At 38.7% G+C, this 23550-nt stretch overlaps 1 protein-coding gene across 1 annotated transcript; it reads right to left on the bottom strand.

Moving 5' to 3' along the window:
• Window positions 1-22794, bottom strand: LOC135604747 (probable polygalacturonase). Its single transcript, XM_065094400.1, has 9 exons — window positions 22768-22794; window positions 22312-22674; window positions 7943-8305; window positions 6701-6821; window positions 6380-6410; window positions 965-1108; window positions 794-864; window positions 602-704; window positions 1-457 (listed from the first exon to the last, which is right to left on the bottom strand). Exons 1-9 carry the CDS (start codon window positions 22792-22794, stop codon window positions 1-3), a joined length of 1680 nt encoding a protein of 559 aa, XP_064950472.1.
• Window positions 22795-23550: the final 756 nt, after the last annotated feature.

Raw genomic sequence — 23550 nt, 5'->3', positions numbered from 1 at the left:
TCATGGTTTGGCTCTCTGATAAGCACACTCCTCTAGCCCAACACCATTCACAGGTAGATCATCTTCAGGGAAGGGGCAATGCGTTATACGATCTGGATATTCCGGAATCTGCGCACAGGGAGTGGGCGTCACGTGACTCGATACGCCCTCCACGTCGGTGCAGTTCCAAATCGGCTTCTTCGACTTCACCACCTCCGCCGTCACATTGTAGATGCATATTCCGGTGAAGGGCGCGCCGGGAATCCCCTCCAGCTTCGCGGCCATGGTCACGTTCTCGGCCACCACGTTGCTGTAACTGATATTCTGCACCACCGGAATGGCTTTCGGATCAAATTTGTCGTCCGGGTGCTGCCCGTAGGTGCCCGTCATCCAGAAGACCCACTTCATTGTGTGCAGATTCATTCTTCTCACGAATATGTCCTTCACGTAAGCTCCCCTTCCGATGGTCGTCTTGATCCTGACGCCGGATTCGGAGTGGATGGCCGTGATGTCTTCGGCCCGGACATCTTGGATTCCTCCCGACATCTCGCTTCCCAGGGCGATGACAGCGCTCGTGGGGGAGATGCAGGTGAGCCGTCTGATCACTATGTGTTTGCTTGACATGTTGAATGCAATCCCGTACTCATCCCAACCGCTTTTAATGGCGATGCAGTCATCGCCTGAGACTATGTAGCAGTCCTCAATGCGGACATTGGAGGATGAGTCTGCGAAGAAGAGAGAAACCACCAAAAAGAATCAATCGAAACAGCAACATAGAATCTACAACCCAAGTAAATGTAGGTACGATATCCACCTGGATCGATCCCATCAGTGTTGGGAGAGTTGACCGGTGCAAGAATTGTGATGCCTGAGACGATTACGTGGCTGCACAGTGCATTCATTCACGTTAACATCAGATTGTAACAATAGAATGGAAAGCAAAAGAAGCCTTCAAGTGTTCTGAAAGTAGATTATTAATATAAACCTGCTGTACACTGGATGGACATTCCACGATGGAGAGTTAACCAATGTAATGTTGGAAATCAGCACTTGTTTGCAGTACATCAATTCAATGAGGTATCCACGAGTGTAATTGAGTTCTTTGTTACCGAACATTTTCCACCAGGATATAAACAGGAATAACCTTCGTATAGGAACAAATACTAGAAGACCAAAATACACAGCGGAATAAAATGGAAACACAATCAAACAGAACACCAAGATATACGTGGAAAACCCCTTCAATGTGAAGGGTAAAAACCACGGGGCAAACTAGAGATAATCCACTATGAGAATAATGAATGTACAAATCTCAATCTCTTGCCCAAAACCCTAGCAACAACCACAAGAGAATAACTGGGATACAAGGATCACGTCACTGCCCACAATATCTAAAACCTCCCCAAGTAATCACAGCAAGAGTCTATTGTAGATTTGATCTAACCTGAGATGAGAACACTGCTAGATGATTGTGAACAGTCTCTCTGCGTTGTCCTTGTCTTCTTCCCTTTCTTTCTCTTCCTCTTCTGCCTTGTTCTCCTTCTTCTCTTTGGAATCTCGTCGCTACAAAGATCTGCCTCGTTGCTGCCTTTTTATAGCTTTAATCTGCCTCTAAAACGCAGCCACCATACCCCCCTAATCTTAATTAGGGTTAGGTTAAGAGGGGGTGTGAGCTGTGGGCTGATAAAGCCCACATGGGCTGAATATGGGCCATCAGCCCAACAACCTCCCCCTTCAGCCCATAAGGGAGGCTGTCCCATGACTCCTCAATGTGAAGCCATACCGACCAACTATCGGCATATCTCCTGTCTTTCTTTTGGTAAGGTCTTCATCAACATGTCTGCTCCGTTGTCATCTGTATGAATTTTCTGAAGCTGCAACTGCTTCTCTTCAAATACATTTCGAATCCAATGGTATCTGATATCTATATGCTTTGACTTGGAATGAAACATTGGGTTCTTACACAAATGGATGACACTCTGGCTGTCACAATGCACCACATAATTTTCCTGTTTCAGCCCCAATTCTTGTAAGAATTCTTTCATCCATAACATTTCTTTGCATACCTCTATAGCAGCAATATATTCTGCTTCTGTGGTGGAGAGAGCAATACACCTTTGTAACCTGGATTGCCATGACACAGCTCCCCCTGCAAAAGTAAGTATATAACCTGAAGTAGACTTCCTCGTATCTATATCTCTTGCCATATCTGCATCTGTGTAACCTGTTAACACAGGTGGTCCAACTCCAAAGCTTAAACAAACCTTAGAGCTCCCTCTGAGATATCTAAAAATTCACTTCACTGCTGCCCAGTGCTCTTTGCCTGGATTTGCAAGAAATCTGCTAGTAACACCCACTGCATATGCGATGTCCGGCCTCGTACATACCATTGCATACATTAAACTTCCAACTGCTGAAGCATAAGGAACCTTTTGCATTTTCTCCTTCTCCTCATCACTTGACGGACTCTGTTCTGAGCACAACTTGAAGTGACCTACAAGAGGAGAACCAACTGGCTTAGCATTGCTCATACTGAATCTTTCCAATACCTTCTCGATGTATTTCTCCAGTGACAAACAAATCTTCTTGTTTTTCCTGTCACGAGAAATCTGCATGCCTAGTATTTGCTTTGCTGGCCCCAAGTCCTTCATTGCAAAAGACTCACTCAGTTCCTTCTTCAACCTGTCAATTTTAGACATATCTTTCCCAAGAATAAGCATGTCATCAACATAAAGTAAGAGAATAATAAAATCCTCACCAAACCATTTGATGTACACACAATGATCTGAAGCCGTTCTTTTGTATCCATTTTCTGTCATAAATGAATCAAACTTTCTGTACCACTGTCTTGGAGCTTGCTTTAGCCCATACAAGCTCTTCTTCAACTTGTAGACAAAATTATATTTACCTTTGACTTTGAAGCCTTCTGGTTGCTCCATATAAATTTCCTCCTCCAAATCACCATGAAGGAAAGCTGTCTTCACATCTAACTGCTCAACCTCCAAGTCCTGGCTAGCAGCAATACCAAGAGCAACATGAATAGAAGACATTTTAACAACAGGAGAAAATATCTCTTCAAAGTCAATACCTTTCTTTTGACCAAAGCCTTTCACAACCAATCTAGCTTTGTACTTTGGTTGAGAACAATATTCTTGAGTCTTCAACCTAAAAACCCACTTGTTCTTCAAGGCCTTCATTCCATTTGGTAGCAGCACCAAATCATAAGTGTGGTTCTTCTGAAGAGCATCCATCTCTTCCTGCATAGCAACTAACCACTTCTCTTTCTGCTCACTCTCAATTGCTTCCTGGTAACTCTCTGGTTCACCTGCATCAGTAAGCATCACATACTCATCTGTAGAGTATCTTCTGGAAGGTTGACGTTGTCTAGAAGATCTTCTCAACTGAGGTTCTGCGGGAACTTGCTCTCTTGCTTCTTCTTGCTCAACATGTCCTGCAGGTAGATCAACATCAGGCTCTACACTATTTTCCTGCACATCTCTCCCATCACCCTGATATATTGGAGGAATAACTGGGTCACAATCTGCTAATCCTTCTGCAGAAGTCTTGGCTGGTGCCTTCTTCTTCAAATCCTCAAAGGTTTGATCCTCAAAGAAGACCACATCTCTGCTCCTGAACACCTTCTGCTTTTCTGGATCCCAAAGCCTGTAACCAAACTGATCATGTGAGTAACCAAGAAAAATACATTCTTTAGACTTACCATCCAGCTTGGACCTCTCATTATCTGGAACATGTGCAAATGCACGACAACCAAATACTCTCAAATGCCTGTAGGAAACATCTTTCTCTGACCATACATGCTCTACAACATCACCATCTAGGGCTGTACATGGTGATAAGTTGATCACATCAACTGCAGTCCTCAAAGCTTTATCCCAAAACCTTTTGGGTAGCTTGGCCTGTGAAAGCATACATCTGATCTTTTTCATGATGGTGCGGTTCATCCTCTCTGTAATTGCATTATGTTGAGGTGTACCAGGAACTGTCATCTCATGTTGGATCCCATGTGACCTGCAATAGTCATTAAACAATCCTGTATACTCACCACCATTATCTGATCTTATGCATTTCAATTTCCTTTCTGTCTCCCTTTTAACCCTGGCATGAAACTCTTTGAAGACATTAATAACCTGATCTTTAGTCTTCAAAGCATAAGCCCAAACTTTCCTGGAAAAATCATCTATAAAAGTGACAAAATAAAGTGCACCACTTATACCAAGAACATCAATAGATCCATCAGGAGTTTTTGTCCTCAAAGGACCACATACATCTGTATAAACACGGTCTAAGGCATGCATTTTTCTAGATAAAGCAGTACTAGCAAATGAAACTCTATGTTGTTTACCAGCCAAACAATCAATACAAGGGTTCAGATGTATACCTCTGAGATCTGGTAATACCTCTCTCTTGGAAAGAGCTTGCAGCCCCTTCTCGCTCATGTGTCCCAATCGCCTATGCCACAACTCCATACTGAAGTCTTTCTCTGTAGCATTTAACTGCTCACCATAAGCTTTAGCCTGCAACCTGTATAAAGTATGACATTTCTATCCACTAGCTATAACAAGAGAACCCTTACTTAGCTTCCATGGACCTCTGTGAAATCTACTTTCATACTCTTCATCATCTAGTCTTCCAACTGAAATTAAATTCAGCCTCAAGTCAACCACATGCCTCACATCCTTAAGTACCAACTTGCAGCCAAGGTTGGTCTTTAAATGGATATCACCCATGCCAATGATGTCTGCTGTGCCATAGTTGCCCATCTTGACAACACCAAAGTTTCCAGACCTGTATGTAGCAAAAAACTCTCTCCGAGGTGTAGCATGATAAGAAGCACCTGTGTCAATTACCCACTCAAGATCCTATCACACACAAGAAAAAATATCATCAGAAGGAGACAAAATCAAATAATCACCACCTTGCACTGTAGTTGTAGTATTATCCTTTGACTCTGTAGACTCCACTTCTTTCCCCTTTTTCTTGTTCTTCTTAGGTTGCTTACATTGGTTCTTGTAATGTCCTTTCTCACCACAGTTATAGCAAACAATATCTTTTCTTGATCTTGACTTGCTCCTACCCATACGTGAACTGCTTCTAGACTTTGACCTTCCTCTGTTCTCTGAGATAAGTGCCTGTGAATCATTCTGAGATGTTGCTAAACTCTTTCTTCTCAACTCCTCATTCAACAAACTGCTTGTTACTTGACTCATAGTGACAATACCATCTGGTGCAGAATTACTGAGGGAAACCACTAGTGTCTCCCAACTTTCTGGTAATGAACTGAGAAGTAACAATGCCTGCAACTCATTATCAAGAGACATTTTCATAGAGGATAACTGGTTAGTAATACTCTGCATTTCATTCAAATGCTCAGCAATAGAAGCACCCTCTCTATATTTTAGGTTCACAAGTTTTCTGATCAAAAAAGCTTTGTTGCCAGCTGTTTTTCTTTCATAGAGACTTTCCAATTTTTTCCAAAGAGAATATGCAGAAATTTCAGTAGAAACATGGTGAAAGACACTATCATCAAGCCACTGTCTAATAAACCCTATTGTTTTTCGATCTAACCTCTTCCACTCATCATCTGTCATAATTGTAGGTTTTGCACTATCCCCTTGCAAAGGTCCATACAAATCTTTGCAATACAAGAGATCTTCCATTCTTGGTTTCCATATCATCCAATTATTTCCATTCAAACTAATCATACGAGAAATATTACTAACCTCCATGTTCAAATACAAAAATTAAATCACAAAAACCCCGCTCTGATACCAGTTGATGGGGATATAAACAGGAATAACCTTTGTATAGGAACAAATACTAGAAGACCAAAATACACAGCGGAATAAAATGGAAACACAATCAAATAGAATACCAAGATATACGTGGAAAACCCCTTCAATGTGAAGGGTAAAAACCACGGGGCAAACTAGAGATAATCCACTATGAGAATAATGAATGTACAAATCTCAATCTCTTGCCTAAAACCCTAGCAACAACCACAAGAGAATAACTGGGATACAAGGATCACGTCACTGCCCACAATATCTAAAACCTCCCCAAGTAATCACAGCAAGAGTCTCCTGTAGATTTGATCTAACCTGAGATGAGAACACTGCTAGATGATTGTGAACAGTCTCTCTGCATTGTCCTTGTCTTCTTCCCTTTCTTTCTCTTCCTTTTCTACCTTGTTCTCCTTCTTCTCTTTGGAATCTCGTCACTCTAAAGATCTGCCTCGTTGCTGCCTTTTTATAGCTTTAATCTGCCTCTAAAACGCAGCCACCACACCCCCCTAATCTTAATTAGGGTTAGGTTAAGAGGGGGTGTGGGCTGTGGGCTGATAAAGCCCACATGGGCTGAATATGAGCCATCAGCCCAACATTCACGTTGTCCATCGATAGTTCCATTATTCCCTAAAAATAACAATAAAACTTGTTAGCATCAGGACGTGGTATGTTGCAATCAAATTATATTATGTTCCCCATCTATGATGCAAACAAGTTAGATGATGATATATATGTGTCTTCTTGTCAATCAAAGCACGCCAAAACATCATAAACTGAATTAAATGTTATAGTTTTTGACTAAAAATAATTTTTTTTATCTAAATTTTAGGGGATCATGGAATGACAACACGACGCAGGCTTTATGAATTTAGAAGTAATGTGATAGAAGTACTGAAAATATGCAACGTATATACTACCTGTTATGACCACATCGGTTAGGTTATATCCCATGATGAGATTACTGTATCTACCCCCAGCCGCATCTCTTCCTCTACCGTAGGAGGGCAAAGGGTCAATGATCAGCCACTCGTTGATATCCTGCATAAGCATATCACCAATTATCTTAGTTGATGCAGATTGAACAAAAGAACATAGTATTAAAGCTTCTATTAGCTACCAATAAACAAAAAAAAAAAAGAGTATCCATGCAATTCATAAGCAATGCTGTCAAAGTTGCAGTGTGAGAAGCCATAAAATGGGATTGCAGAATAGAAATTTATGTTATATAAGCTGCAGTTGAAATCTAACTTGTTCTCCCAAGTTTGTAGCATTAATAGAGTTTTGCTGTCTTCAGGAAACCCAATTAGTTACACAGATCTACAAGGTTTAGTCAAAAAGAAAACACTGAGAGATTGGATGATGGTGGAGCCGAAAATTAATGTAAGGGTAAGGTCTACACTGCATTCCATTCTTATGTTGGTTTCCTCACATCCTTTCCTACCTTAAAGTTCTTACACTCGGAAAGTTCCGAATGTCATTCTCAATTAAAACTTATTAATTTTGGAGCGTTATCTTCAAGATCTTGAAATTTGAAAGGAAATTTTTTATGTGGATTCTAATCCAAGATTATTGATGTTCACATACAAGGATATGACATACAAGAGAAATAATAATAATAATAATAATAATAATAATAATGATAATAATAATAATAATAAAACAAAACAAATATTACTGTTTTCTTATTTTGAGACATCAAAGTAGAGATACTAAATAGTCAAAAATCTACCATACAAATTGCAAATATTTCAGAAATTAATATTATCAAGACAAATTTAGATTTGTAGTGGCTTAGTTCACTTCTTTTCCCTCATCAGTCCAAAGCGGTGACTATGCACATCGGATTAGACTTGTGAATTCTCCTTGGAGATGAGATGAAGGAAACGTTAGAATAGTATACACTCGCTATGTAACGTTCTGGTGGGGCTTACTAGTGATGAATCTATTCTTCATCGTCACCGTTCATCTGGCGAGAGCTGTCAGATGAACGGACTCGATGGGAAGGGCTACTAGCCATAATCAGCACCGAGGATGAAGGCAACGCAGATGATAGAGGCGATGGTAATGGCAAACATGCCGTGAACGATTATGAACATGCACTCTACATCGAAATAGATGGAGGAGAAGGTGGGGGAAGGGGGCGGAGGAGGGAGGCGGACCTGAGTGGCGAGGATGACGGCGTCGTGGTCGAGGAAGAGGGTGAAGTGGTCGGCGAGGTTGAAGGGCCCGGTGAGCCACTGACCGGCCGGCACCACCAGCATCGCGCCGCCGTCGTACGCCACCTTACTGAGGTTGGCCACGGCCGCCGCAAAGGCCGCCGTGTTGGAGGTCACCCCGTCGCCCACCCCGCCGAAGTCCGTTAGGCTGGCCACGTGGGCCCGGCATCCTCCTGCCCCCGCCGCCGCGTAGTGGAAGGCTTCTAGCTCCGCCGCACCACCTGCCCGCCGGTGGTGGTGATGGCCCTCAGCGATCCCTATGTACGCCGCTGTTACCACCGTCCACAGCACTAAAATCATCAACACCTGCACGTAACTAAGAAAAGTTGGAGTTTGAAGGATTAAAGCTTTGAGATAGTATTACTGGGAAAAAGAAAAGAAAAGGAGAAGAGGTGTTACACGGAATATTGGCTGCGGGTGCTCCATTGTCAGAGAGATGTGTCAGAAACAGAATGCTTCCACGGCTCGGCTCTTGTTCTATATATAGAGAGAGATGGAGAGAGAGAGAGAGAGAGAGAGAGAGGAAGGCTAATTATAAATTATGTTATGTAATTAGTTAATTTCAGTATGTTGATTCGAGCTAATTATAGATTATTTATACTGCAAACTAGAGTATGCATAACTTTAGATAGTTATATTATCCTTGGTTGCAAATAACATGTTTGTTGAGACAGTATGGTCTGGTCTCTCCTTTAAAATGTGATTTGTCCTACTCCAACGATATATTTTAGTTGACATATTATTGAGCAACACATAAGTCTTTTATTACCATAATAATAAAATCGTAAAGTCTTAACCATTTGTACTTGACAAAAGCTATCATAAATTAATCTGTCTCTCTGCTCTAATAAACTTAAATGGATTGATTATCATCATATTAAGATTAATTTATTTCAAGTTGGCCCTTATAGGCTTGTATGCTACTTTCTTAATCATGACACTAGACCTATTTGTTATCATTATGATATTTTCAGCCCTATTTTTTTTCCTGAAATTATTGTTATTCTAACAATACGTTGAACCATATCATGGGAATTTATTTTTTAATTGATTCTTACATTATCTGATATAGTAGCCTTGTAACTAGTATCACATCCAACGAGGGTAAATTGCAAGATTATACCTTTTTAATACTTATTTTTTTTTATTGAACTTCTGAATCTAAGTCGTCGTATGAAAAAAAATATATAAAGAGTGAAAAAAGAGAATAGTTCTCTTTTTAGATTGATATATAGTCGGTTTTAGATTCGAAGATGGTGTCCCTATAGATTTCATAAAGTTCTTTCCAGGTGACATCGAAAGATATGCATTGTAGTTCCGATATATTATTATTTAATTTTAATTCTGAATTAATTTTTTTTCATATTATATATAGCATATTACAGATTTTATGTTTACAATTGATATCAGAACCCAAGTTCTTGAGATTAAATACCTTAGATATTTTATTTTCTAATTTATGATGTATAAATTATTCATGTATATTATCAATTTAAATTCTTATCTAAATGTGAAAAAAAAATTTTCATTGGTGCTCACATCATCTGATACAGTAGCCTTGTATAATATAGCGTCTTTCCATAACTCACAGGTCTTACATCAGATTGCACCCTTTTAACACTTTCATTTTTTGTTGGACTTCTATAATGTTTTATGTAGGATATATTTTAATGGCGAGACTGCCTTGCATGTTGATCCTTTTACTTAGCTTGTGATTATATTGGATCACCCAAGTTCTTGCTCCATGATAGGCATTTTTTCTTCTTTCTTTGTGGCAATATCACTTTCGTTGAGAAGTTATGACATGGTTCATTTTTATGTTTTAGTTTAAATTTATTTTTCTTTCTTACCTGGCTTTCTTGACTAGCATTATTTGCCCCACTTCTTATACCATGACATTATAGTTTATACCATTAAGGCATGAACTATAATGTGATGATATAATGATTAGTGGCAATTGCTAGTCATATTATGAGCCATTTGTAGAAGTGGTATATAATTAAGTTTTGTACATGATATAACAAATGATTTCATGAGAAATAAATGATTCAATGATATGATTAAATAATAGTATTAGTATAATATGATTTGAGAGGAAGTAGTAGGATCCACTAGAACACTGCAGTAGAGGTATGTTGAATCAAGAGTAGACATAAATATTTTTATAATAGTCTTTTATTCTATCCTCGCTTACGAAAGGTCAAGCCAATACCATAGCTATTGCAATGCAAAGGGCTTTACTTGAGAATTAGAAGGAACATGTATCCCATGTGCAAACTCTGAAAAAGTATTGCATGAATATTCTACGATAATAAGTATTGAAAAATTGATACATAAAATTTTACTAAATTTGAAAGAAATTGTATCGAGAAGTAATATATATAGAGTTAGAGATGCATCCATTTGCATAAAGGGCCCTAAATATATAACTGCTCCAGATATCATCTCACCACCTTATGTGGATATAGTTGACACAACACAACATATAACTAACCTGACAGAATCAATTGATTTATATATTAGATTATACATTAGGGGAGATTGTGAATAACTCTCAAGATAGAAGTTATCTTAAAGATGATATATCTATGCCTATTCGAAATGCAAATCATAGTATTCATTCTTATGGGAATGGGAATAAAAAACAAGAGATGTAGATAAATGGAAGTTTAACTTCTATGGAAGCACTTCTCGTGATTTAATTGATTTATTTTATTCATTTCCGACGTGCAAATAAAGAGGACGTTAATTTCAAATAAAATAAAAATAGGTTTACTCTACCCATTTTTACCTTCCAAGATAGATTAACTAATCTAAAAAAATAAAAAAAATTATATTGACATGTATTTTTATTGACCAATTAGAATTACATTCTAAGACCAATAATTGTCTCAAAAGATCCAATATACACATATTAATGGACCATTTGAATAAGAGTCAAGAAGATCTTATGAGAACCTTAGTTTCTAAGGCTTTTCGTGTTTTCAACAAGAGAACCTTAGTTATAGAAGAGACTATTCATGTAGTTTTTAATGAAATTTTTTATTTAAAAAAAAATAATTTTGATGATGATTTTGGTTTTGATAATTTGGATTTAAATGAACCCCCCCTAAAAATGGCAACTTGGAGGCATCTTCTTCCGAAATTTCCTTACCCAAGGAATGGAAGTATATAGATGCTCATCCAAAGGAGCTAATTATAAGAGATACATTAAAAGGGTTCAAACTCGTTCTTCTTTTAAGAATTTTTGTGCTAACGCCGCCTTCCTTTCTCAAATCGAACCTAATTGCATTGACGAGGCCTTAAAAGATGATTTTTGGATCATAGCAATGCAAGAGGAATTGAACCAATTTGAGAGGAATGAGGTATGAAAACTTGTTCCTAGACCTAGTGACCATTTAGTCATTGGTACTAAATGGGTCTTTAGAAACAAGCAAGATGAATGCGGTATCGTGGTTAGAAACAAGGCTAGATTAGTGACCAAAGGTTTCAACCAAGAAGAAGGTATCGACTACGAAGAAACCTTCGCTCCTGTGGCAAGATTAGAAGCCATTAGGATGCTCCTTGCCTATGCTAGTAGTAATAATTTTAAAGTATTTCAAATGGATGTCAAAAGTGCCTTCTTGAATGGTTTTATTTCTAAAGAAGTATATGTTGAACAACCTCCCGGATTTGAAAACTCTCTTCTTCCTAATCATGTATTCAAATTGACTAAGGCTCTCTATGGCTTGAAACAAGCTCCTAGAGCTTGGTATGAAAGGCTTAGTTCCTTTCTTATTTTAAATAATTTTACCAAAGGCAAGGTTGATACTACATTATTTATCAAACACTTTAAAAATAATTTTCTTATTGTATAAATTTATGTTGACAATATTATTTTTGGTTCTTCGGATGAATCGCTATGTGAATCATTTGCCAAATGTATGAGTCATGAATTTGAAATGAGTTTAATGGGTGAATTAACCTTCTTTCTAGGATTACAAATCAAATAACTTAGTGATAGTATATTTCTTAACCAATCTAAATATACATTAGAATTGTTAAAATGATTTAACATGAATAATTCAAAAGCGATAAACACCCCTATAAGTACTTCGACTAAATTAGATATGGATGAAAATAGTGAAAATTTCGATAAAAAAATATATAGGGGAATGATAGGTAGTCTACTCTACCTCACCGCGACTAGACCAGAAATCATGTTTAGTGTAGGACTTTGCGCTAGATTTCAATCCAATCCTAAATTATCTCATCTTAAGAGTGTTAAAAGAATATTTAGATATCTTAAAGGAACTCCAAATTTAGGATTGTGGTATCCAAAATCTGAAAAATTCGATTTAATAGCTTATGCAGATGCCGATTTTGGCAAATGCAGGATAGATAGAAAAAGTACATCTGAAACGTGCCAATTCTTAGGACATGCACTTGTTTCTTGGACTTCCAAGAAACAAAATTCAGTTGTACTATCTACGATGGAAGTTGAATACATTGCTGCAAATGCATACTGTGCACAAGTTGTTTAGATGAAAAATACATTAGAAGACTATGGAATTCACTTGAAAAACATTCCCATAAAATGTGATAATACAAGTGTCATATGTCTTACCAAAAATCAAATTCAGCACTCTAGAACTAAGCATATCGATATTAGGCATCATTTCATATGCGATCATGTCCTTAACAATAATGTCGTTCTAGAATTTATTGACACAAAGCATCAATTAGCAGACATTTTTATAAAAGTCTTAAATGAAGACCAATTTGAATTCATTAGAAGGGAACTAGGCATGTTAAATTGTCCCTGAAAATAAGGTTGTTTGAATGTATTTTTCGAAAAATGTCTCATCCTTGTTCCGTTCTTTTGTGGAGTTGATTTCATCCTTCTCTTTTGATTTCAAATGATATATTAAAGTACAACCCAACATCTCAAGCTATCTTGAGTTGAACACCTCTGAAAAACAAAAGGAGGGAAGAAAGAATTTTTTCTTCTCTTCCGCGGCAAGCCAGTGGTGGCACCGCTAGAATCAGCGGTAGCACCGCCTAAGCGCTCAGGCACTAGGCGGTGGCACTGCTCTTTTTGGCGGTGGCACCGCCCGAGAGCCCCTTTATAAGCCGAGGGGTTAGGGCCGGCGGTGACACCACCCCCAACCCGTGAGAAACTGCCTCAAGCTCTCCCACAACCTCTCTAAACCTTCATTCCAACATTTAAAAGCCTTGGAGAGGGATTCTTGTTGGTCCAAGCTCTCCATCTTCCAAGAGATTCTCAATAAGGTAAAATCTGAAATCTTTCCTCTCTTCTCATTATTTTACCTACTCTTTACAGTTTCATCTATCTTGTCTAGATAATGGCTCCTAAGAGATCAAAAGGGAAAAGGGTTGAAGGAGATTTATATTACCAAGACCTTTTTAGATCCAAAGAAGTAGCTCTTAGGTTTCCAAACTTCGAAACAAGAGGTATCCATAAGGGTAAACACGTTGATCTCAATGAACTAGGAAACCTAGAACCCATTAGGTGGTTTGCACATCTAGATGCCCTACCTCTGCTACAAATAAATGAACCAATTTATCCTAGGTTAGTTAGGCTATTTTATGCAAACTTATATGTAGATAATGACAGCCTGAGTACTTACCTACTAGGAAAATAAATTAGAATTTTTGATAGTACTATTTGTGAACTAATTGGAATCACTGAAAAACATAGGGGTTGTTATTTTAGAGGTAAATGGGATGTCAATATAATCGGAGCAACTTACTCCGAAGCCGTCGAAACTATTTTTGCAAATCCAGACCTCGGCATAATACCCAAGAGTTGCGAGCACTTACTGCCCTTTAACTCTAAAATCCTTCATCATATCATAACAAGCATACTATTCCCTAAAAAATTTCATCTTGATGAAATGAGTCGAATAGAAATAAGCACCATGTATTAGATTATGACCGGTCAACATAACTGTTTTGGATATTCAATCCGGCAACACATGAAGGATATTATAGCTAAAGACACTATGTTGCCATATGGAGGGTTAATCACTCGATTCCTACTTGCTCATGACATTTGTATCCCACCCGATGAAGAAACAATTCAAAGTGATCGGTATAACATCATCAATAGAAATCTGCTGAAAAGACTTAGGTGCATATTTAGCAAGGGTATATGGGTTAGGCAACCTACAAGGATTGATCTAATTCTCCCACCAATAGAACACCCCGAAACACCAATTCTTAGGGGAAATGAATCTCCTCCTCCTAGTCCCTTTGGCGCAACACCTTCGACTCCTGTTTCATCCTCTGAAGAACTCATTATGGCAGAATTGTATCAGATCAAATCGCAGCAAGAACAAATTCAAATCCAGCAAATTGAAATTTTGAAGGAACTACGACAAATGAATCAAAAAATGGATGTCATATATCAGCACTATGGATTACCTCCTAAGATTAATCGATGTAGTTTCTTATTATGTTTTGATTACTCTTAATGTCAAGTTAGAAGTTTGTCGTCTTCTTTTGAACAAAAACTAAACCTTTGTTTGAGATGTATTGTTAAATTCTAGATAATTGCTGATTTGTTTTAGAATCTGGATAAATATTTCTTGCGAGATTAACTTTGTATGATGAATTCGAATTTTGTATGATATGATCACAAACTGTGTTTCAAGTCTCATCTCCTTATTTTTTGTGGATGACAAAAGGGGAGAAGTGATGACTTGTACGACTTATGCGTATCGATAGCATGACTTAAATGAATTGCAAAAGCTTGTCTTATATACCTTGCAAAATCTTTGAATATATCGCAAGATTGGTTGATCATATGAAATCATTCCTCACATTTATATCATGAAATTCATATTGAAAATCTTTATCATGTTGAAAATTTTTTATCTCTCGTCGAAGTGAAAATTGTCTCTTATAATTTAACTTGAAAATGATTTTCAATAGCTGAAAATTATGAGAAATACGAAGTTTCGTATTTGCTCATGCTTAATAAGACAACGATAAGTTCAACGGTTAGAACTTATTGATTTATGCTTGAATTCAAAGGGATGAAATTCAAGTAGTTTTATCTTCTCACAATATGACATATAGATAGGGGGAGCTATGTTTAACTCTATCATTAATTGATTGTCATCATAAAAAAGGGGGAGATTGTTGAATCTCGAATTTTGATTATGAAATTAATTGATGGGTTAATTGATCTAATCCAAATTATTAAAGTTAAGTGTGTAGGATTAACTACGATAGCCTAAAAAACATAAAGCAAGGATACCAGAGTCAAGTTCGATGGATGTTTGAGAGTCCGAAGATTCGTCAGAGATGCTGTCGGAACCAACCAAGAAAGATCGAAGACTTGTCAGAACTTTCGGAAGTCTGCCGAAGAGATCATCAGAGATTCGTAGAGATCACCGAGAAGGCTTAGCTACTCGTTAAATTCGTCACAAGATCGGGAGCCTGCTGGGAGTCCGCCGGAAGAAACCCGAGGGCGTATCGGAAGTCCACCGGAAGATCGTAGGAAAGCTCGCCAAAACAAAACTCGACGTTGGCCGGTTAAAAACTTGCTTAGGATTATGTTTTTAGGTATGTAGTTCACATGTAATTAGGGTTAGGATCAATTGGACAAGAAAGCTAAATGAAATCAATTTCCAAAGGAATGAAACCAGAATATGTGAAATCGACCAAAACTTGATTTCTAGCAGAATTCGAGAGGCACATTGAACAAATGATTCAAACTATCAATCGTGCTGCAATATACTCAAGAAAGCTATTGTGAAAGATATTTCAATCTTATTTCAAATAAAATAATTTTCGTATGAATCGAAGTTTTCAACAAAGAGTTACAATAGATTTAGTTACCCAAGATCAAAGAACAAATCTCAATTTTATAGAATTCATAGGGTCAGTTTCAATAGAAAACTGGGCGGGCATTTGGACTCTAAATCTTTCAATCTAACTATCAAATGAAAGATCTACGTGTCTAATTTAAAATAAAATAAGCTTGGAATAAATCAAAGTTTCGAACAGGGACTTATAGGCTGTTCATTATCAAAAGGTCAGAAATTACGATCCCTGTTTTGCAGAATTCGTAGGCTTATTTAAAATAGAAGTTTGGATAGGCAAACTTATTCTGAATTCTTAAAATAAGCTATCAAAAGAAAGGATGTAAGTCTATATTTAGATCAAATAAGTTTTGTCCAAATCAGAGGTCAGTGCATAAAGTTATAACCATAACAAGGTAGAAAGGTCAAAATCTCGAAAGTTTCACAAATTCAAATCGTTACATCTAAACAGGAGATATATCAAATACAAGGCTAGAATAATTTAAAGTATCTCATATTCAAAACAATGTAGAGATAAAATTACAGTAAGGAAAGGTTAGGACACTTGTAATAGGAAAGATTAGAAAGCTTATAATTGTTGAATCTCGTATTTTGATGATGAAACTACTTGATATATGTTTATGATTTAATCTGCGTTTTGAGTGACGCAGGATGCTTCGATCTGGATGAGACAATTAAAGCAGGAAAATCATGTTGTGCCGGAGGAACATGTCAGAAGATTGGACGTCAGGTCGGTGGATCGATCGACGTATTGACAGAAGGCTTCGGGTCGTGGACTCGGGCATCGGGCCAAGAAGAGCGGGTATTGTGCCAAGGATATCGGAGTTGCGGAGTCAACAGGCCGATTGGGCAATAGGCTGCAGGAAAGGACGATGCGCCGAAGAATCGGACGAAGCGTCGAGGGACCAATGACATGCCGGACAACTTAGTTAATTGCTTAGGATTAATTGTCTCGATCGAAGTTTTTGTTTTGAGTGTGCAGGATTAACTACAATGGAAGAAAGACATGCAGCAGGAGTTGCGCCGGAGTCATGACAATGATCACGTTGGGAGTTCAAGAGCTCGACGGAAGTTCGGACAGTCGTCGGAGGTTCTGCGGGAACAAATCCGAGAAGTCCAGAAGCTTGCCAAAGGAGCTCGTCGGAACCTGCCAAGTGGATCATCGCAAGTCCAGGAGTTTGCCGGAAGTCCGCAGGAGGATCACCGAGGGTTCGTCGGATGATCGACGGAAGTTCACCGAAAACTCGTCGGAAGAAGCGATTGACGCACCGGAGCAAGCTGCAGAATATGTCTTAGGAAATAATCGTAGTTAGCACATTGATTAAGTTAGAAATGGGAGGTGATCCCATTAGCTTAATCTTGGGGCAATTGGGCCCCTGAAAGAATCAAATTGGGCCGAATGGATTAACCCATTCGGACCCTGATTACTGTGGGAGGTGCAACCGCCCAAGCCAGGAGGTAGCACCGCCCAGGCTATGTCTCCCAGCGAGACTGGGTGGTGCAACCGCCCCAGCCAAGAGGTGGCACCGCCTCGGGCTCAGTCTCCAAGCGAGATTGGGCGGTGCAACCTCTTCTGTCAAGAGGTAGCACCGCTAGAGCTCAAGTTTCGAGCTCTGCCAGGCGGTGCAACCTCTCTAGTCAGGTGGTGCAACCGCCTGAGCTCGGTCTTCGAGCTCTGGTAGAGAGGTGCAACTGCCCCTGACAGAGGTGGCACCGCCCAGAGGCTCAGTCTTCGAGCTCTGCCAGGCGGTGCAACCGCCCCAGTCAGGAGGTGCAACCGCCTGATCCCGGAATTCCGGGAATTGACAGATTTGAGCTCCAAATTTGAACTGGGTTGGGGCCTATAAATACCCCACCCATTCAGCACTGAAAGCACAGAACACACACTCGAAATCTTGTTATCTTTCTGTGGTTCTTAGAGCTCAAAACTACTAGTTCTCCTCTTTCTGTTCTTCAAAGTTTGAGTTGTAAAGAGAGGAGAGAAAACTTCTGTAAGGGTTGTCTCCTAAGCCCGTCAAAAGGAGTGAATCTGTAAGAGGGTGGTTGGCCTTCGCCTATTGAAGGAAGGCCTCTAGTTGACGTCGGTAACCTCGTCGGTGGAGGAAGCCAAAAGTGGAGTAGGTCAAGATTGACCGAACCACTCTAAATCTCGGTTTGCATTTCCTTTGAGCATTTTACCTTCACTGCAAACTTCTCAATAGCTTACTACCCTCTGCGATTTTACGAACGAGTTTCAAGGTTCAGACGTAAATTTGCGTTTAGACGTAAATCTGCGTTTAGACGTAAATATGCTTTTTCGTATGATCATCATATTACAGATTGCGTTTACGTTTTGAGCTTTACCATAACTGCACACTGCCTTTATACTCCTGCTTAAACTACGTCTTATCTAATCAAGTGATTTACGAATCAGCATTTAGACGTAAATCAGTTTCTTCGTACGAACGCCGGATTTCAGTTTGCGCCGATATTCTGGTTTTCATCATAGCTGCAAACTACCTGCATAGTTTGACTTTAACCTTGCTTAGTATCAACTTTCATACAGAAGTTGTTTTTATCATTCGAACGCAGATTTCGATTTTAATGGCAGAAAGTTTTCCGCTGCACTAATTCACCCCCCCCCCCCCTCTTAGTGCTCTCGATCCTAACAATTGGTATCAGAGCAGGGTATTTCTCATTTCGGATTTACACCCGAGAGAAATGGCTCTTCAAGGCTTTCAAGAGGGTTTATCGGTCTTTCGTCCACCGTTGTTTAACGGATTGGACTACACTTATTGGAAAACTCGAATGAGAGTTTTCTTGATTTCTTTGAATTTGGATTTATGGAATATCGTTGAAAACGATTTTCAACTTCCCTCTAAACCGATGAACGAATGGTCGGATTTGGAGAAGAAGTATTTTTCTTTAAACGCAAAGGCTATGAATGCCTTATTTTGCGCTTTGGACAAAAATGAGTTCAATCGGATTTCTACGTGCGAAACGGCTTTTGACATTTGGCGAACACTTGAAATCATGCACGAGGGAACTAGTAGAGTCAAAGACTCGAAAGTTAACATTTTATTGCATGATTTTGAGCTTTTTCGAATGCAACCAAGCGAGACTATAGGCAACATGTACACCCGTTTCACGGATGTCGTCAATAGTTTAAGAGCTCTTGGAAAATATTTTTCGGATTTTGAACTCGTAAACAAGATTTTGCGCTCACTTTCTAAACCTTGGGATTCAAAAGTAACTGCTATTCAAGAATCGAAAAACTTGAACCAATTTCCACTTGAAGAACTAATTGGTTCCTTGATCACATATGAAATGACGTGCAATGCACGTGAAGAACTTGAGAACCACCTTCCAAAGAACAGGAAGGATTTGGGACATAGAACATTTGAAGACCACTCGAGCATAAGCTCAAGTGATGGTGAACTTAAACAACAAATGAAACAAAAATTAAAAAGTAAAAAGAACGGAACTACTTGCTTTGAACGAAAGAAGAAGAACAAAAAATGGGATGAATCGAGCTCCTCCGAAGACGAGGAGAAAATCAACAAAGGCGAGGTGGCAAACTACGCCTTTACGTATCGTTTGACTTGGTGGACGACTCGCTCAGGGCCTAGTTGTCCCGGGTCAACCAATGCCTAGACGAGTTCTAGCACGAGTTCCAAAAATCACCGAGCGGATCTAGCTCAGGTAGCTCAGGCAGGTCCTATTTCACACAGGAAGTACAGGACAAGTCGGTACCCCTCAACTTCAGGCTGTCGGTATTGGAGACATATGACGGCGGCTCCGATCCCACAGAGCATGTCTCCGAATTTCGGGCTCAGATGGCCCTCTATGGCACCTCCGATGCATTGATGTGCCGGGCATTTCTGACCACCCTGAGGGGACCGGTACGAGCGTGGTTCAACCGACTGTGCCAATTTTCGGTCTTGTCCTTTGACTAGCTCACCAGGGAGTTTGAGCAGAACTTCCTCACCAACGTGCGACCTAGGCCTTCCATGGCCACCCTACCTCTTAATATAGTATCATTCTAGTCAAGTTTTTTTATTATTGGGATAGGTGAATTCTTATGGATCCACCCCCTGAAGGAACCAAATATGATAATTTTTCATCATTCGGCTCGAGCAAGAATGAAATGAATGGCAAAAATAGATCCGTATAAAACCTACTTCTCATACATATCTTCACATATCATATATAATGACTCTATGTAAGAAAAGATTTACTAAATTCTAATTTCTAGGGTTGCAACTATTTATTGCAACTAATTTAGTTCTTATAGGTAAATGCTCGATATCCAAGTCGGCTTATAAATTTGATCACAATCAAGTGTTTTTTGGATTGCCTCATTTTTTTATTGGTGTTTATCCCCCTAATATCTTAATTTTTTTACATACAAAATATTTACTTGTTACTAATAAAGTCCAACCTATGTTCTTCCTTAGATCTCTTATTTCACTCTGATAGTGTTATAGATTTGGATAGATGAAGAGGAAATGAATATGTTTCCATACTGTAAATAAGGAAGTGGAGTAAATACAATATTGAATCATCGGAGCATATCAATAATGAATGAAACATTTCGGAGCTTATCAATGGCGTATGAAATGTTTCAGAGCATATCAATGACGAATGGAACATTTCGGAACATATCAATGGCATATGGAATATTTCAAAGCATATCAATGGCGTAGGAACGTTTCAGAGGCATAGGGAGCATTTCGGAACATATCAATAGTGTAGGAAATATTTCAGAATATATCAACGGCATATAAATCATTTCAGAGCATATCAATGAACGAATACAAAATAGAAGCTGAAACGTCGTATTTGACGTTGCATTCATATCTTTCTTATCTAAAGCACATACATAAATACATAACCAAAGCTCTGAATATCATATCAAACATACAGAAAGTGTAGTGGGACCACAGACAGAATGTGATTCATTCATTTCTAAATGATCACCAAACAGAAGTCTCCCACATTTTGGAGCTCCATCCACCCACATCTAGGTGAAGTCAGAGGGGGCCGGTAGAGCATCGCAGGCTCTATGCATAACTCCCTTTACCATTTCTGGCAAAGGTTTATAGTATCCCACAAACACTAAAGTACAAAAGGATAGTATGAACAATAAATAGCACATATTGGAAGCATATGCAAAACAACAAAATGTACATGCGCCTTTACGAGTCAATACGATACAAGTATAATCTTTCACAAATGTATTCATATTTGAAAGGAAATGAAAGCAAGAGCATTCAAGAATTCCTAGCAATCACATGTAACTCAATTCAAATAAGAAGGTTAGATAGAATTTAATGTCCAAAGGAATGAAAATGGAGGCACATATCGAAAGCAAATGTGGAACAATGGGATATACATGTGCCTATATGAGTTAATACGATATAGTATAAACGTTACACAATAGTTTTCAAGAATGCAAATAATTATAAGGACAAGAGCATACAAGAATTCAAAGCAGTAATATAAAGCTCAATTGGACAAGAAAGCTAAATGAAATCAATTTCCAAAGGAATAAAACCAGAATATGTGAAATTGACCAAAGCTCGATTTCTAGCAGAATTCGAGTGGCACATTGAACAAATGATTCAAACTATCAATCGTGCTCCAATATACTCAAGAAAGCTATTGTGAAAGATATTTCAATCTTATTTCAAATAAAATAATTTTTGTATGAATCGAAATTTTCAATAAAGAGTTACAATAGATTTAGTTACTCAAGATCAAAGAACAAATCTCAATTTTATAGAATTCACAGGGTCAGTTTCAACAGAAAACTGGGCGGGCATTTGGACTCTAAATCTTTCAATCTAAGTATCAAATGAAAGATCTACGTGTCTAATTTAAAATAAAATAAGTTTGGAATAAATCAAAGTTTCCAATAGGACTTATAGGCAGTTCATTATCAAAAGGTCAGAAATTACGATCCCTGTTTTGCAGAATTCATAGGCTTATTTGAAATAGAAGTTTGGATAGATAAACTTACTCCGAATTCTTAAATTAAGCTATCAAAAGAAAGAATTATGAGTCTATATTCAGATCAAATAAGTTTTGTCCAAATCAGAGGTCAGTGCATAAAATTATAACCATAACAAGGTAGAAAGGTCAGAATCTCGGAAGTTTCACAGATTCAAATCGTTTCATCTAAACAGGAGATATATCAAATACAAGGCTAGAACAATTTAAAGTTCCTAATATTCAAAGCAAATGTAGAGATAAAATTGCAGTAAGAAAAGGTTAGGACACTTGTAATAGGAAAGATTAGAAAGCTAGTAATAGGAAGAATCGGAACACTTGCAATAGAAAGGATCGTAATACTTGCAATATAAAAGATTAGAAACCTTGCAATAGGAAGGAGGAATGGGAATAAGAAACAAGAGAGCCATGAACGATTATGAACATGCACTCTACATCGAAATAGATGGAGGAGAAGGTGGGGGAAGGGGGCGGAGGAGGGAGGCGGACCTGAGTGGCGAGGATGACGGCGTCGTGGTCGAGGAAGAGGGTGAAGTGGTCGGCGAGGTTGAAGGGCCCGGTGAGCCACCGGCCGGCCGGCACCACCAGCATCGCGCCGTCGTCGTACACCACCTTACTGAGGTTGGCCACGGCCACCGCAAAGGCCGCCGTGTTGGAGGTCACCCCGTCGCCCACCCCGCCGAAGTCCGTCAGGCTGGCCACATGGGCCCGGCATCCTCTTGCCCCTGCCGCTGCGTAGTGGAAGGCTTCTAGCTCCGTCGCACCACCTGCCCGCCGGTGGTGGCGATGGCCCTCAGCGATCCCTATGAACGCTGCTGTTACCACCGTCCACAACACTAAAATCATCAACACCTGCACGTAACCGAGAAAAGTTGGAGTTTGAAGGATTAAAGCTTTAAGATAGGATTACTAGGAAAAAGAAAAGAAAAGGAGAAGAGGTGTTACACGGAATATTGGCTGTGAGTGCTCCATTGTCAGAGAGATGTGTCGGAAACAGAATGCTTCCACGGCTCGGCTCTTGTTCTATATATAGAGAGAGATGGAGAGAGAGAGAGAGAGAGAGAGAGAGAGAGAGAGGAAGGCTAATTATAAATTATGTTATGTAATTAGTTAATTTCAATATGTTGATTCGAGCTAATTATAGATTATTTATACTGCAAACTAGAGTATGCATAACTTTAGATAGTTATATTGTCCTTGGTTGAAAATAACATGTTTGTTGAGACAGTCTGATCTCTCCTTTAAAATGTGATTTGTCCTACTCCAATGATATATTTTAGTTGACATATTATTGAGTAACACATAAGTCTTTTGTTACCACAATAATAAAATCGTAAAGTCTTAACCATTTGTACTTGACAAAAGCTATCATGAATTAATTTGTCTCTCTGCTATAATAAACTTAAATGGATTGATTATCATCATATTAAGATTAATTTGTTTCAAGTTGGCCCTTATAGGCTTGTACAATAGTTGCTACTTTCTTAATCATGACACCAGACCTATTTGTTATCATTATAATATTTTCAGCCCTATTTGTTATCATTATAATGTTTTGGCTTGACCCTTTGGCATATTTTTTTCTGAAATAATTGTTACTCTAACAATACGTTGAACCATATCATGAGAATTTCTTTTTTAATTGTCTCTCACATTATCTGATGCAGTAGCCTTGTAACTAGTATCACATCCAACTAGGGTAAATTGCGGGATTACACCTTTTTAATA

Source organism: Musa acuminata, chromosome BXJ2-2 (assembly GCF_036884655.1).
Source record: "Musa acuminata AAA Group cultivar baxijiao chromosome BXJ2-2, Cavendish_Baxijiao_AAA, whole genome shotgun sequence".
Lineage (NCBI taxonomy): Eukaryota > Viridiplantae > Streptophyta > Magnoliopsida > Zingiberales > Musaceae > Musa > Musa acuminata.
Note: the sequence above shows the minus strand (reverse complement) of the source record. Positions and strands in the feature narration are given on the sequence as shown.